Below are 16,465 nucleotides of genomic sequence, written 5' to 3'. Positions count from 1 at the left end.
TTGAAAATCATGACTGAATAGCAAACAGTGCCGACCAAGATGTTCAGACTGGTCTTAGTTTGCCTTGGTCGTAAAGCCAGAATCAATTTCCACCAGCAGGCTAAAGGTTAATAATAACCTGGTAGTTTCTTCCTCTATATTTCACCAAAAGCACACAGGAAAGAATGCAACTTGATGCACATTCTGACAGACCTGGGGGTCAGTTTGTCCTGCTTATATACATAGCTTCATTTGACATGTTAATGGAGTTACAAAACTGTCAAATGATGAAATATTTAGATGTTTGTGCCTTCCCCCCACTCCCCCGGGCCCCACACACTTGAGTGGTGGGGGCATATAGATTTGGTCTTGTCCTTGCATCCGTCTGTCCCTCTGAAGTTTGTGACACGCTCCTTATTTCCAGAGTTATGGCCCCGTACATACCGGTAGTCAAAAATGCACATTTTCACCTTGTGACGTGTCTAACTCTCTAAGTATTTGATATATATTGATGAAATTTTGCATGAGTCTTAATCATGATATGAACTTGAGCACCTCCTATTTTTCAACTGGCTCCACCTCCTATTACCAGTTATGGCCCCTGAAATAGTCAAAAATGAACATTTTCACCTTGTGACGTGCCTAGATCAAAAAGTATTTTATATAAATTGAGGAACCTTGCATGAGTCTTTACCGTGACATGAACTTGCGCACCTCCTAATTTATGTATGGCTCAGTCCCTAATTTTTAGAGTTACGGCCCTTGAAATAGTCAAAAATGCACATTTTCACCTTGTGACACACCTAGCTCCCTAATTTTCAGAGTTATGGCCCTTGAAATAGTCAAAAATGCACATTTTCACCTTGTGACACACCTAGCTAAAAAAGTATTTGATATAAATGGATGAAAACTTGCATGAGTCCTTATCATGATATAGACTTGCACACCTATTTTTCGTCTGGCTCCACCCCTTAATTTTAATGTAGTGGCCACTGAAATAGTCAAAAATGCACATTTTCACCTCTTGATGTGCCTAGCTAAAAACGTATTTGATGTAAGTTGATGAAACCTTGCTTGAGTCTTGATCATAATGTGACTATGCAAACATGGCATTCTTCTTGAGATTCTTAGCACTTGTTGCAGAGTTATGGCCTTTGAAATAGCCAAAATAGTGGATTTTTTGTTTGCTTGTGATAGTCATAGCTCAAAAAGTATATGGCCTAGAATAATGAATACTTTACATATTAAACTGTTTGTTGAGGCAATACCCCCTTAAGTCTGCAAACATCGAATTATTGCCCCTTATTTGTGACAAATGTACCAGTGGGGGCACACCCTGTGTCCTACAGACACATTCTAGTTTAGTCAATATTTCAAATTAGCCTCGTGCTTAAGATGTTTAACATATGTAAATGATAGAAATGGGCTTTAGTTTTATTTATTTATTTTGTTGGATTTAACTTCGCACCGACACAATTATAGGTTATATAGTGACTTTCCAGCTTTGATGGTGGAGGAAGACCCCAGGTGCTCCTCTGTGCATTATTTCATCACGAGCAGGCACCTGGGTAGAACCACTGACCTTCCGTTAGCCAGCTGGATGGCTTCCTCACATGAAGAATTCAGCGTCCAGAGTGAGGCGCGAACCCACATCAATAAGGGGCAAGTGATGTGCTGCTTTCGATTTGAAACATCCATAGTGTACCTAGCTGGTGTATTAGTTGTTTTGTTAAACATTGTTTTCTGGTGTTACAGTATGTGTTGAGATTTAATTCAGAGAAAAAGGAGATACAAATTTATAGACTTTATTCTCTTTGGTCTTTGTAATGCATCTTTAATTGTGAAAAAAATTTGGTAGTCTGTCTTATAAAATGGTGCTCAACCCATATCAGTCAAACAAACAAATCATTGTTATGCCACCGCCATTAACCCTTTCACTGCTAAATTTTTAAAATGAACTGATCCATCATTCAGTTTGTGCAATATCATTTATTATTCGAAGGAGAGTTCTCTGAAAATTTACTGACTGTCCAGAATAGCAAACAGATCAGACAATGATCAGGCTGCACAGATTTGCAAAGGCAGAATCACTTACTGCCAGCAGGCTTAAGGTTAAAAATTGGGGGTCATTATAGTGTTACTCTTGTCCATGTGTTTGTGTACAGTGTACAGTGTAAAATAGTTATTATGTCTCCCACCACACAGTGGTGTGGGAGACATATTGATTTACTCCAGTCTGTGTGTGTGTCTGTCTGTCTATCTGTCACAAAGCTTGTCCGCACTCTAAGTCGAACATTTCTCACCCGATCTTCATAAGGCCTCGGCCAAGTTCTATAACTAGCCAAATTGGCTCAGGCACTTTGGAATTATGGCCCTTGAATTACTGAAAAATACCCATTTCGCATGCGCTTTTATACAGGCAAAATGTACCCTATACTACTAATTGTGGGAGACATGCGCTTTTCTCAAAAGCATCTCTAGTTATTCTATGATTTTAAAACTACTGAAAAGGGAATGACTGAATAAGTTTGCAGACAAAGTTGTGAAAAGACATTAAATTTGGGGAAGGCATTATTTGTCTACCTGTCATCTTGTGGAATACCGTATTATACCAGTATTGTAAGAATGATTTGCATGAAGTAGGAAGAAAAAATAGTTCACTAGGTTGTGTGGGTCTTTAAGGTAACTTTTCTTGTCCTCTATATGTATGCATGAAGGATATTCAAATTACTTGATACAAACTTTAATGATTTAAAGGTGAAATATAGTTGTGTCTGTGTGACTTTCAACCTAACAACAACAGAAACCCTCTATCTTTACAGGGGAATTGCCAAAAGCTGATGACCTGATTGTATTACCTGTGGAGTCTACAATATTGGACGATAGCCCAGAAAGTCTAGTAGAGGGATTACGTTGTTGGGAATCGTACTACAAATGGCGAGGATTTAGAATGGATTCACCTATAGCTATTCTGTTACACTGGCCACTAACCATGTTCTATATCATCAAATACTGCTTACCTAATGACAGTAAGTACAGTTTTTACATCCCAGTTCTTGGTCTTGAATATTTGGTAAGTATGGTATATATTTAGGATGATTTGGAATATCCTGTAAATAAGGTAGTTTAGTTTTATCTTAAAAATGGATTAATTTTGAATATCTCAGTAGTTAAGATATGGCACTTTTGAATAACTGATGTATTCTGAAGGGATAAGGCATGTTCTTTCAAGTTGTGACATCTGCAGAATCCAAAGGGATTAATTTTTGCCAAGGGCAGAATGATAGGGATTATGTAGTCCTATTATTTGACTCAAAATATGCGGGTCCTGTGTGACTGACCTAACAAACATTCCAGGTTGGGCAGAGGCTATAACAGAAAACAGACAATGTGTTAAGACTATTCTAGCATAAAAGGTGTAAAAAATCTATTGTAGTTTTATGTTGATAAGTATTAATTTTCTTTTAAATTCGTTTTTCCTTACACTATAGGGCTGTTATGACTTTATGTTTTGCTAAGAAATGTACATCTTCAAAAAGGTTTTCATAAGTTTTCTTAACAGCAAGTTACCTGCATGTTAACACATCTTTACTTTATCCTCTTGAAATATTCCTCAAAACCACAGTTATGGCAGTTTTATTTTAGAATAGGGTAAATGAATATGGAAAAAAAAAAGACTTTTGAACACAAAATGACTAAAAATTTAAAGGCCAGCATTCCCTAGCTACTGATCAGAAGCTGTTTTCAGTTTTGAGGTCACATTGACCTTCCAAAATAGTACATGAAGTGATTTTACTTTTTCATACTAACATGTAAAAAATTCATATACTATCAGGTTGTGTTTTATTGTGTGTCTCAGGCCTGTCATTTTTTAGGACTGGTCTTGGTTTTAGGCTTTTGACTGCAAAAATTTCCCTCTTTAACGCGATTAAAAAAGGAGATTCAGGCTTTAGAATGTTAGAATGAAGGCTTTCAGGCTTTTGATTTTTATTGAATCACAGACCTGGTGACTGTGGTGTCATTTGTGTGACATCCTTTGTATACTATTCATTTAGTGTAAATGAATCTGTAACAAAAAGAATTAGCTTTGTATAGAGATATTTGTGAGTCTCCAGTGAGACGATAGATGAAACTTCATTTTGTTGTAGGTCCTGACTGGTGGGAAGATCTAGATGAGGGAAATCTGTTGGTAGATATTGTTGGTGTTGAGAAAGAAGTGGAAATGCTATCAATTTTCAAGGTCAGAATACAGTGTAAATATTTTTACCGGTCACCTGAACTGAAGGTTATGGATGAGCTATTAGTATATAGGTCTTTATTCTGCCATCTGTAGTCCTTTGTCAATATTTTTAACTTACACATCTTCTTGTCAGAACATACTGGGCTATAGCATGATCCTGACATAAAACCACTCTCTCAAGTTTGAATATGAAAATAGCAAAAAAACCTTGAAATGACTACTACTCATGAAGTGCTGGATGATTGTTTCACAAACTACCTTCCTCAAATTAGATCAGATGGTTTCACTTAACTTGCATTTAAGGGCTGCTAGAGCTTTAAATGGGACCTCTGTGCCCGAGTGTTAAGGTCACTAACTTGGAATCACTTGCCCCTCACCAATATGGGTTCCTGCCTCACTCAGGGGCAATGAATTCTTCATTAGAGGAAGCCATCCAGCTGGCTTATGGTCGTTGGTTCAACCAGTGTACCCATACATGATGAAATAATGCACAGAGGGGCACCTAGGATCTTCCTCTACCATCAAAGCCATATGACCTAAAGTATAATTTTATTGTTGTGATGATAAACCCAACGAAAACAAAACTAAACAAAGAACTATAAATAGAAAGACCTATAAATAACTCTTCTCATGAACATTATGATGGATCTTCACCAAACTTGGTCTGTAACATCTTTGGATATAGACCAAACTCAGGTTTGTTTAGATAGATCAGGTAGATTGCAGGTAGGGAGCACAAGAGATGAAATTATAAAAAAACAGTCTTTAAACAAAATCTTCCCAGCTTGAAAATCTTGAACAGCTGAATGGATGTTCATCAAACTTGGTCAGAAGCCAGGACATAAGGCCTTCAATCATGAAATCACTATTCATCTAAGTTAATAATTAAAACAGAATTAAAACAGAATTAAAACAGAAAAAAGCCCGCCCGCTTAGCTCAGTAAGTAAGAGCGTTGGTCTACGGATTGTAGGGTTGTGAGTTCGATCCTCGGGCGGGGCGTATGTTCTCCGTGACTACTTGATAAACGACATTGTGTCTGAAATCATTAGTTCTCCACCTCTGATTGAGATTCATGTGGGGAAGTTGGCAGTTATTTGCGGAGAACAGGTTTGTACTGGTACAGAATCCAGGAACACTGGTTAGGTTAACTGCCCGCCGTTACATGACTGAAATACTGTTGAAAAATGGCGTTAAATCCAAAACAAACAAACAAACAAAACAGAAAAAAAGAAGATATTGATAGAGCTATGTTGGACCCTGTGGAAAAGAAATTAAGGTCATTGACTCTCAAATCTCATACTCCATGCCAGTTGACTCTAGTTGCACTCCTGGTCATAATCTTTACTTGAATTATGGGAAACATTTTTCAGCTGTTATTTATTTGCAGGAGCTTGGATATCTTTTACCTGACCTCACAATAGACATACAGATGTATGGGAATGAAATCTCCAAGAACATGGATGGAGAGATTTACAAGGAAGGCAATGTGAAGATAGAGGTTATTCGAGGACTGTATCATCGGAAATCATCCACAGCTCGCAAACCACATGTTGCCATAGGTTCAGTCTTTTAACTTTTAGTCTGTTGTCAGCAAGTGATTCTGCCTTTGTGGCCAGCGCAGGCCAAGATCAATCTGCACATCATTTCAGGCTGATCGTGGTCTGCACTATTCGCTGTAGTTAGTGATTTTTCAGTGAGCAACCCTTCAAATGATAAATGATACTGTCCAAATTGAACAATGGACCAGTCTGTTTTAGAAAAGCAGGGTATTCAAGATTACTGAAGTTTGACCTAAAAAGTTACTGCATTGTTCTTCATTAAAAGCATTGGAGTAGCTTTCTTGTACATGTATGCGTAGCATATTCATTTTATGAGCTTTTTATCTGGACTGTACGAAGTATAGTCAGTGTTGGGGTCCATGTCCACACATTCGTTAAAATTTTGTATTTTAGTGCACTTCCAACTTTATCTCTGTTATTAGCCCACCATCTGATGATGGTGGGCTATTCAAATCACTCTGCGTCCGTGGTCCGTCGTCCTTCCGTCCGTCCTTCCGTCAGTCCTTCCGTCCGTTAACAATTTCTCGTTATCGCATCTCCTTAGAAACTACTAGGGGGATTTTGACCAAACTTTGTCAGAATGATGTATTGGTACCCTAGTTGTGTCCCCCTGAAAATCAGACTGGTTCAACAATTTTTTAGTAAGTTATGGCCCTTTGTTTATTTCTATAAATTACATAGATTTATATAGGGAAAAACTTTGAAAATCTTCTTGTCCAAAACCACAGAGCCTAGGGCTTTGATATTTGGTATGAAGCATCATCTAGTGGTCCTTTACCAAGATGTTTCAAATTATTTCCCTGGGGTCTAATATGGCCCCGCCCCGGGGGTCACATGGTTTATATAGACTTATATAGGGAAAAACTTTGAAAAACCTCTTATCCAAAACAACAGGGCCTAGGGCTTTGATATTTTGTATGTGACATCATCTAGTGGTCTTCTACTAAGATTGTTCAAATTATCCCCCTAGGGTCAAATATGGCCCCGCCCCGTGGGTCACATAGTTTACATAGACTTATATAGGCAAAAACTTTGAAAATCATCTTGTCCAAACCACAAAGCCTAGGGCTTTGATATTTGTAATGTAGCATCATCTAGTGGTTCTCTACCAAGTTTGTTAAAATTATCCCCCTAGGGTCAAATATGGCCCCGCCCTGGGGGTCACATGGTTCATATAGACTTATATAGGGAAAAGCTTTTAAAATCTTCTTGTCAATAACCTACAAAATTCAAATTTAGACCACATGTATGGTTTTGAGTGGCAAGATGAACCTTGACATGAGTTGACCTTGATTTTGACCTAGTGACCTACTTTCACATTTCTGTAGCTACAGCCTTCAAATTTTGACCACATGCATAGTTCTGTGCACTGAAAAAAACTTTGACCTTTACATTGACCTAGTGACCTACTTCCACATTTTTGAAGGTACAGGCTTCAAATTTGGACCACATGCATAGTTTCGTGTTCCGAAATGAAATTTGATCTTGATTTTGACCTAGTGACCTACTTTCACATTTCTCAAGCTACAGCCTTCAACTTTGGACCACATGCATGGTTTTGTGTACCGAAACAAACTTTGACCTTTACATTGACCTAGTGACCTACTTTCACATTTTTGAAGGTACAGGCTTCAAATTTGGACCACATGCATAGTTCTGTGTTCCGAAATAAAATTTGAACTTGATTTTGACCTAGTGACCTACTTTCAGATTTTTCAAGCTACAGCCTTCAAATTTGGACCACTTGCATAGTTTTGTGTACCGAAATGAACTTTTACCATAAGATTGACCTAGTGACCTACTTTCACATTTCTGTAGCTACAGGCTTCAAATTTAGACCACATGCATAAGATTTGTGTACTGAAACAAACTTTGACCTTGACATTGACCTAGCGACCTACTTTCACATTTTTGAAGGTACAGGCTTCAAATTTGGACCACATGCATAGATTTATGTTCTGAAGTGAAATTTGACCTTGACATTGACCTAGTGACCTACTTCCACATTTCTCAAGCTACAGCCTTCAAATTTGGACCACTTGCATAGTTTTGTGTACCAAAATAAACTTTGACCTTAAGATTGACCTAGTGACCTACTTTCAAATTTCTCAAACTACAGCCTTCAAACTTGATGCACATGCATAGTTTTGTGTACAAAGAACTTTGTCCTTGAAATTGATCTAGTGACCTACTTTCACATTTCTCAAGCTACAGCTTTTGAATTTAGACCACATGCACAGTGTTGTGTACGGAAATGAAATTTGACTTTGAGCTAGTCAATAAGTCTTGAAATTTGGAACACTCAAAAATGGCACATTGGTGGGCGCCAAGATCACTCTGTGATCTCTTGTTCTTAATGGATTTGCTTCAGACTAAAAAAAGTTGTTCCTCATCACCACATTGTCATTTGATACAAGGGCCAGAACACTCAAATCAATGTTTTGTTAATTATAACATAGAATTTAGAATTTCAGGTTAAAAGTTTTGATGTTCTTCCACTCTGTCTGTTATTACTTAATGGATTTAATTTAAACTTGAAATAGTTGTCAAATATCACCACTAACATTATATGGCAAAAGGTCTATTACTCCGGCTGAAATATATTATGAACTATGTCCCTTTTATATATACTTTCACTTTTTCATAATTATTACTTTATGGATTTGATACAAACTTGAAAAAGTTGTTCGACATCATGACCCACTTCATATGACACAAGTATGGTATGAATTATGTCCTTTTTATACTTTTGAACTCTGAGCCCTGAAGAAGGCTAATGTAGCAGTTGAAATGTTGGTGAAAAATATAGTGACTTGTTAAAAAAGCTTTTGTATGTTTGACTACTTTTATTAATACCTACATATATTCCTTTTATACTTAGAAATTCTTGTTAATGTTTTGATTCACTTTCATTCAATTTCTGTTGTTACTAAATGGATTTGACTCCAACTTTAAAACTGCTGTCCCAATTCATTACCCACATCAGGAATATTTATCACTCTTAATGACAGCTCTGATTTCCTTAGATATGCCCTTCTTTATGCAGATAATAATTTATTTACATTTACTCATCAAGAGGTAAATACATAGAAGTATTACTTCAACACAATCAAAGTTGCAGTATGTTACATTTTGTTTAAACAGTGTGAAAATACATACATTAAGAAATAATTTTAACTGGACTTGATAATTTTTCCAAGAGAGCTGTAATTCTGAGTTTCAGATACTCTGTTTCAATTGAACTTTGAAAGAAAATAAAACTGGACTATTAGCAAGTTGTGATAACTTTTACTGTATGAAGTTGTATCTTATGAGTCTGTCAAAGGCAACAAAATATTTAAGAAAAAAAGTAAGAAAGTACAAAAGACTTTAAGGGTTTTTTGCAGATTGTAAATCGTAATGCATGTATTGATTATTCATAAATTGGTTTAACTATTTGGGATTAAGTTTTCATTATTTACATGCACAGAAATAAAATGAATGAATTAATTATGTCTCCCACCGCACAGTGGTGTGGGAGACATATTGATTTACTCCAGTCTGTGTGTCTGTCTGTCACAGATCTTGTCCACATGCTAAGTCAAACATTTCTCATTCGATCTTCACCAAACTTGAACAAAATGTGCTTGCCAATAACTCCTTGGCCTAGGTCGATAACTAGCCAAATCGGCCCAGGCACTTCGGAATTATGGCCCTTGACCAAAAATTACTGAACCATTCATACAAGTCCTTCTAGACTCACTAAATATATACATAAAGACAGACTTACTATTCAGATGATTAGGCAGTTGTTGGAGACATGCGCTTTTCTCAAAAGTAGCTCTAGTTTAAAAAAAGAAAATCTTACAAAAATGAATTTAGTGAAGTAGACTTTCAACATTTTTCATGGTATCTGAAATGTCTGACTGGTAATGATGTGTAAATGATTTTCAGGATTTAATGCAGGACTGGGTGCCTATCAACACTGGTCACAGACATTGGTGAAGTTACGGGTAAGTGTTATTGAGAGTTCTTTTGACCAGTGGTGACAAAAAGGGGTAAAAGTCCATTGTAATTTTCTGGGTTGATTCATCATAGAAAAATGTTAAAAAGACATTGACATTAAAATATGATCAGTAAGCAATTACTAGGATAAAGGACAGGATAGCAAACTACATTGAATTGCAGAGTTACTTAGAGATAGGACAGGATAGCAAACTATATTTAATTGCACATTTAATGGGAAATAGGACAAAATAACAAACCACATTAAATTGCAAATTTACTGTGAAATTGGCAGGATAAGAAACTACATTGATTTGCACATTTACTGGGAAATAGGACAGGATAAGAAACTACATTGATTTGCACATTTACTGGGAAATAGGACAGGATAAGAAACTACATTGATTTGCACATTTACTGGGAAATAGGCAGGATAACAAACTACATTGATTTGCGCATTTACTGGGAAATAGGACAGGATAGCAAAGTAACATTAAATTCACAGTAACAGGGTGATAGGACAGGATAGCAAACTTCATTGATTTGCGCTCTAACTGGGAGAAAGGACAGGATGACAAACTACATTAAATTGCACAGTTATTGGGAGGTAAGAAAGGATAGCAACTACATTAAATTGCTCATTTACTGGGAGATAAGACAGGATAGCAAACTACATTAAATTGCATATTTACAGGGAAATAGGACAGGATAACAAATAATTGATTTGCACATTTACTGGGAGAAAGGACAGGATAGCAAACTACATTAAATTGCACAGTCACTTGGAGATATTTATTTATTTATTAATTCCCCGCCATGAGTGGTGGGGGTTGTAGGAATGGTCTCTGTTCTTCCATCCTTCTGTCCTTCCGTCTTTCGTCCTTCCAAAACATTTTGTGTCTGCTCTGTATCTCCTAAACCCCTTGAAGGATTTTCATGAAACTTGGGTCAAATGATAACCTCATCAAGACGATATACAGAACCCATGAGTCAGCCATGTCTGTTCAAGGTCAAGGTCACAACTCAAGGTCAAAGGTTTGAGCCTTCCATTTCGTGTCCACTCTGTATCTTCAAAACCCCTTAAAGGATTTTCATGAAACTTGGGTCAAATGATCACCTCATCAAGATGATTTGCAGAATTCAGGGTCAGCCATGTCAGTTCAAGGTCAAGGTCACAGCTCAAGGTCAAAGGTTTACCCTTTCACTATCCATAACAGTGGCGGTGGGTTTAGCTGTCTTTCAGACTGCCTTGTTTTGTTGGGTTTAACGTCGCACTGACACAATTTTAGGTCATATGGCAACTTTCCAGCTTTGATGGTGGAGGAAGACCTCAGGTACCCCTCTGTGCATTATTTCATAAGCTGCAGGCACCTTGGTAGAACCACCAGATAGCAAACTACATTACATTGCATAGTTACTGGGAGATAGGACTACTGAATGACTACTATGATGAACTTACTCTCCCTATCCTTCTTTCCAAGATTTTTTTCTTCAATAATTTGACATTTTCTTTTAATTTCAGACACAGAAAACTCCAGCTTACTTCACAGATTACTGTCAGTATAGCTGTGAGTGTGCCCGCAGTCCAGTTGAGGGGCTAGGACTTGGAACCATTTCAGACCCCATCATCAACCCATTCAGAAATCCAATTAGAAAGTTGGCCACAGAGAATGATATGCCCTGGTACAGCAATGGTTTCATGTATCATCTCATTTACCCATAATGCTATTGTGTATCATCATTTACCCATTGTGCCATTATTAAATCATCATCATTTACCCATTATGCCAATGTGTAATTGTTCTATAAATCATCATTTACACATAATGTCATTGCATTGTTATTTCATGTATCATATCATGTACCAATAATGCCATTGTGTAATTGTTCTACAAATCATCATTTACGCATGTCATTGCGTTGTTATTTCATGTATCATGTCATGTACCAATAATGCCATTGTGTAATTGTTCTACAAATCATCATTTACGCATAATGTCATTGCGTTGTTATTTCATGTATCATGTCATGTACCAATAATGCCATTGTGTAATTGTTCTACTAATCATCATTTACGCATAATGTCATTGCGTTGTTATTTCATATATCATGTCATTTACCAATAATGCCATTGTGTAATTGTTCTACAAATCATCATTTACGCATAATGTCATTGCGTTGTTATTTCATGTATCATGTCATGTACCAATAATGCCATTGTGTAATTGTTCTACTAATCATCATTTACGCATAATGTCATTGCGTTGTTATTTCACATATCATGTCATGTACCAATAATGCCATTGTGTAATTGTTCTACAAATCATCATTTACGCATAATGTCATTGCGTTGTTATTTCATGTATCATGTCATGTACCAGTAATGTCATTGTGTAATTGTTCTATAAATCATCATTTATACATAATGCTGTTGTGCGATTATTTTTTGAACCAACTTTTACCCATAGGATCATTGTGTAGTTATTTCATGTATCATCTCGTTTACTCATAATGTGTATTGTTTAGTCATTTCATACATCATCATTTACCCATAATGCATTTGTGTATCGTCTCATTTACCCATAATGCCATTAAGGTTTCCTGAAGTATCTCATTTACACGTACCTTAGTTTAGTTGTAAATGGCATGGTACTTGACCTTAGACAACTCGGGGAATAAGAAAACTTTACTTTACTTGTGAAATAAAAATTATCTACACAAAATATTTCCACCACAATGTAAATGAAACTGGTGTGTCAGTTATTTCATGTACTTTTCCAATATAACATTGGAAGTTAGTGTTGTACATAATTTATAGGTTGTTATGGTTGCAATAATATGTTTGTTATATGACTTGCAAAAATGTTCTGGACCAAGAATTTAGAAGTAAATGTTTCAGTCATCAGATTATAAAATGAATGTCAAAGTTAATATTCAGGTATGTAAATTGATTGTGAGTTTTTCTGTTTTCAGTACCAAAATCTTGAAAATCTGAGTAAACAGTTTCGTAATGAAATATTTTGTTTAATGAGTAGTATACATGATTAAAAATAAGCAAAATTAGCAAAGCCACAGTTTTTATACGCCCGAAGGGACATATTATGTTGTGATGCTGGTGTCCGTCAGTCCGTCCGTTAGCAATTTCGTGTCTGCTCTGTAACCCTTGAACCCCTTGTCTTTTCTTAATATCCGTCATGCCTGATTTAACATTGTACACTTACTGAATAGCCTGCTGGTCAATAGTTTTGTCTGTTGACTGACATACCATTCATTTAGTGTTTGATAACTCGACATCAGAAATATAATTTCATATTTTTTAGCCCGACTGTTCAAGCTATTCTACTCACCCTGGCGTCGGCATCACACTTTGTTTTTTTGCATGCAAGTACATTTAGCTATCATTGAAAGGCATATAGCTTTGAAACTTATTTTTTTCTTTTTCTGGGACATAACCAACCTCACTTGGTCAAGTCTCATAACTCTGACATGTATTTTGGGCAAATTATACTCCCTTTTGGATTTCTTGAATCCTGGTTAAAGTTTTGCGTGCAAGTTATTATCTCGAAAACTAATGCAGATATTGAATTGAAACTTCACATGTTTCTTTGGGTTTATAAAACTAGGAGATAGCATCAAGTCCCATAACTCTGACATTTATTTTGGCCAAATTATGTCCCCTTTTGAAGTTTTGCATACAAGATACTATCTATAAAACTAATGCAAATATTGAATTGAAACTTCACACGTTTCTTTGGGTTTATAAAACTAGGTGATAGCACCAAGTGTCAAAACTGACATTTATCTTGCAAATCTATGTCCCCTTTTGAACATAAAAACTTCTGGTTAAAGCTTTGCATGTAAGTCAAACTAATGCAGATAATGGATTGGAATTCTATATATTTTAACAGATAGGGTAATATTCCTGTGCTGGGACAACAGTTTGAATAGTCGAGCATTTGCTGTCTTACGGGCAGCTCTTGTTATATCTTGGTGTATCTTCTTTTTATACGCCCGAAGGGACGTATTATGTTATGACGCTGGTGTCCGTCTGTCCGTTAGCAATTTCGTGTCAGCTCTGTAACTCTTGAACCCCTTGAAGGATTTCAAGGAAACTTTACACAAATGTTCACCACACCGAGACGATGTGCAGAGCGCATGTTTTGGATGTCTCGCTTCAAGGTCAAGGTCACACTTAGGAGTCAAAGGTCATGTCAGTTTGTTTCGTGTCCGCTCTGTAACTCTTGAACTGCTGGAAGGATTTCAAAGAAACTTGGCAGAAATGTTCACCACATTGTAACGATGTGCAGAGCGCATGTTCCGGATGACTCACTTCAAGGTCAAGGTCACACTTAAGGGTCAAAGGTCATATATGACTTTGCTTTGTGTATATTGCTCTGCATTGCAGTGCTCTTGTTTTTATTTGGCAGATCTCTTTTTTGTACTTACAATAATTTTTTTTTTTGAATTACTTCCCTTTTATGTTACCATAAATAGCTTATTTTGAAACTTTTTTATTATTGGCCGTAGGGAAAAACCGAGACCACTTTTCTTTGGTACAACATGGATGGTACCTCCAATTTTAAGGTGTATTTTTACATACCTGTACCTGATAAGAATTTTTTTTTTGTGGACTTAGATTTGTTTTTTGAAGTTTTCCTTTTGTTGTTCCAGTCCTTTGGGGCTACAACAGTCAAGTTCTTAAAATTTTGCTCCCATCCTATGATGTAAGCCTTCGGGCGTATATTGCCCAGCTTGGCGGCGCTCTTGTTAAAGTAGAGGTCTCTTATCGGGACATTAGTTCATTTTAGTAATGTTATGTACTTTCGCTTGTCACTTGTGTTTTATGCGTATAGAATCAAACGAAATCAAAACCCGTATAGTTTTCTATTCAATACCATAACAAATATTAATAGTTTTACTTGAAATTGACATATAAACGTAGAATTATAGTCTTAATAATGGCTAAAAAGGTTTTTAAAAATAGTTTCCAACTTTTAATTTTACAGTTTGATTTCGTTTGTCACTTCTGCGCAGAATTGGACAAAATCAACACAAGTTTTTCTTTTCAAAACCATACTAAATATAAATATTTTTTCTTAAAAATTTTGCATACAGACATAGAATTATATTCTAAATGTTCACTCAAAAGATTTTGAAAAATATTTATTACCTTAAATTTTATGATTTGATTTTGCCTATCACTTGAGTTTACGACGCATATAGAATTGGGCGAAATCAATTATCACCCTTATACGTTTTTCGATTTCAAACTATACTAAATATAAGTATTTTTTCTTGAAAATTGGCATTCTTAATAAAAGCTTCAAAGGATTTTAAAAAATGTTTACTACTTTAAATTTTATGATTTGATTTCGGTATTCAGTCATACTGCTATTTGTACACCAATTTTGCACAAACCAAATTGATTATTGATCTGTTTTCATTACACATAAGTCACATTGTCGAGGGCATAAAGAAGATTTTCTGATCATCTTGATAGAACTACGAAGTTAAAGTTTGTGCTTATTGGACAAAGAACTTGATCATCTTCAAACTGGAGTTAATACACATACCAAGGGCTTGGCGCAAAACTATTGTATCTTGTTCTTTATTTATATACACTTACAATAGTTTTGCACCAAGCCCTCGATTTAAATTTTATTATTATTACACTCTTCTGAGCATTTAACATTTTTAGAAGATACCTGCTTCAAACAAAGCAATGACTGCAAGTTTTAAACTGTTGTGGTATGTTTTACCTTTGTTATTATTTGTTGTAATGGAATACATATTTACTTTTGAATTGGCATATGAGTTATTAAATTCTGATAAGTATGTAATTAAAATTTTATAACACTATACCTCCTTGGTCCAGCTCTATTATTGCCAGCTATAGTTTTTCTATAGCTCTGTATTTACTAAAACAAGCTCCCTTCCCCAAAACTACCTATATTATGACTTTTAAAATTCTTGATTGGAGCACAGCAAACAAACGTTTTTAGGATGGTCTAAACTGTAAAGCTGTAATATAAACTATAGTTGTTCCATATTTAGCTATACTATTCCAGGAATAGGTAGAGCCATTGCACATGCCATTTGTTACTGTATTGGGTCTGTGTCCCCCGATTTGGTTGTGATTTTGTATGATAGTTGGTATCTCAGTAACCACTAGTTGGAATGGATTGAAACTTCACATATTTGTTCACTGTGATGATTTGACAAGCATTGCGTAGGTTCCATAATTCTACTTTGCATATTTACAAAATTATTTCCCTTTTACGACTTAGCAATTTTTGGTTCAGTTTTTGTATGTGAGCTAATTTAAAGCCTACAGTGCCTATGTGTATCTAATATTAACTTATTACTTTTTTACTGCTTTACGCTGGACACTGTATTGCACATGGGTGTGTTTTTAAAGTACATTATAATTAGAAGAAGAAAAACAATGTCAACAACAACATATTTTGTTTGTTCATTGCTAATCCATTAACATTTAGGGAGTGTAATATTTTTTCCTTTATAAAAAGTTCCTTAATCATCGAGATGTTTACTTTCTGTGTCAAGATGTTTACTTTCAGGTTTTCATTTACACATTTATTCTGGATGAGAAGTCAATTAAGTTGTCATTTTGTTGATTTTCAAGAACTTTATAATTATATTTGCCGATTTTTCTGTAGGAGTTGAATTCCATTTGTCTTGGGT

The 16,465-nt window shown here is 35.7% G+C and overlaps 1 protein-coding gene across 1 annotated transcript in view; it reads left to right on the top strand.

The window, feature by feature from the left end:
* LOC123565448 (zinc finger MYND domain-containing protein 15-like) overlaps positions 1-12,447 on the top strand; it is a 33,082-nt gene extending 20,635 nt beyond the window's left edge. The window contains exons 8-12 of the mRNA XM_053549576.1: positions 2,802-3,008; positions 4,128-4,219; positions 5,608-5,779; positions 9,713-9,771; positions 11,286-12,447. Of these exons, the coding sequence (XP_053405551.1) occupies positions 2,802-3,008; positions 4,128-4,219; positions 5,608-5,779; positions 9,713-9,771; positions 11,286-11,486 (731 nt within the window). The 3' untranslated portion in view covers positions 11,487-12,447. The remainder of the gene's footprint in view (positions 1-2,801; positions 3,009-4,127; positions 4,220-5,607; positions 5,780-9,712; positions 9,772-11,285) is intronic.
* The last annotated feature ends 4,018 nt before the right edge of the window (positions 12,448-16,465 follow it).

Source organism: Mercenaria mercenaria, chromosome 8 (assembly GCF_021730395.1).
Source record: "Mercenaria mercenaria strain notata chromosome 8, MADL_Memer_1, whole genome shotgun sequence".
Lineage (NCBI taxonomy): Eukaryota > Metazoa > Mollusca > Bivalvia > Venerida > Veneridae > Mercenaria > Mercenaria mercenaria.
This window is presented reverse-complemented; position numbering and strand designations above follow the sequence as displayed.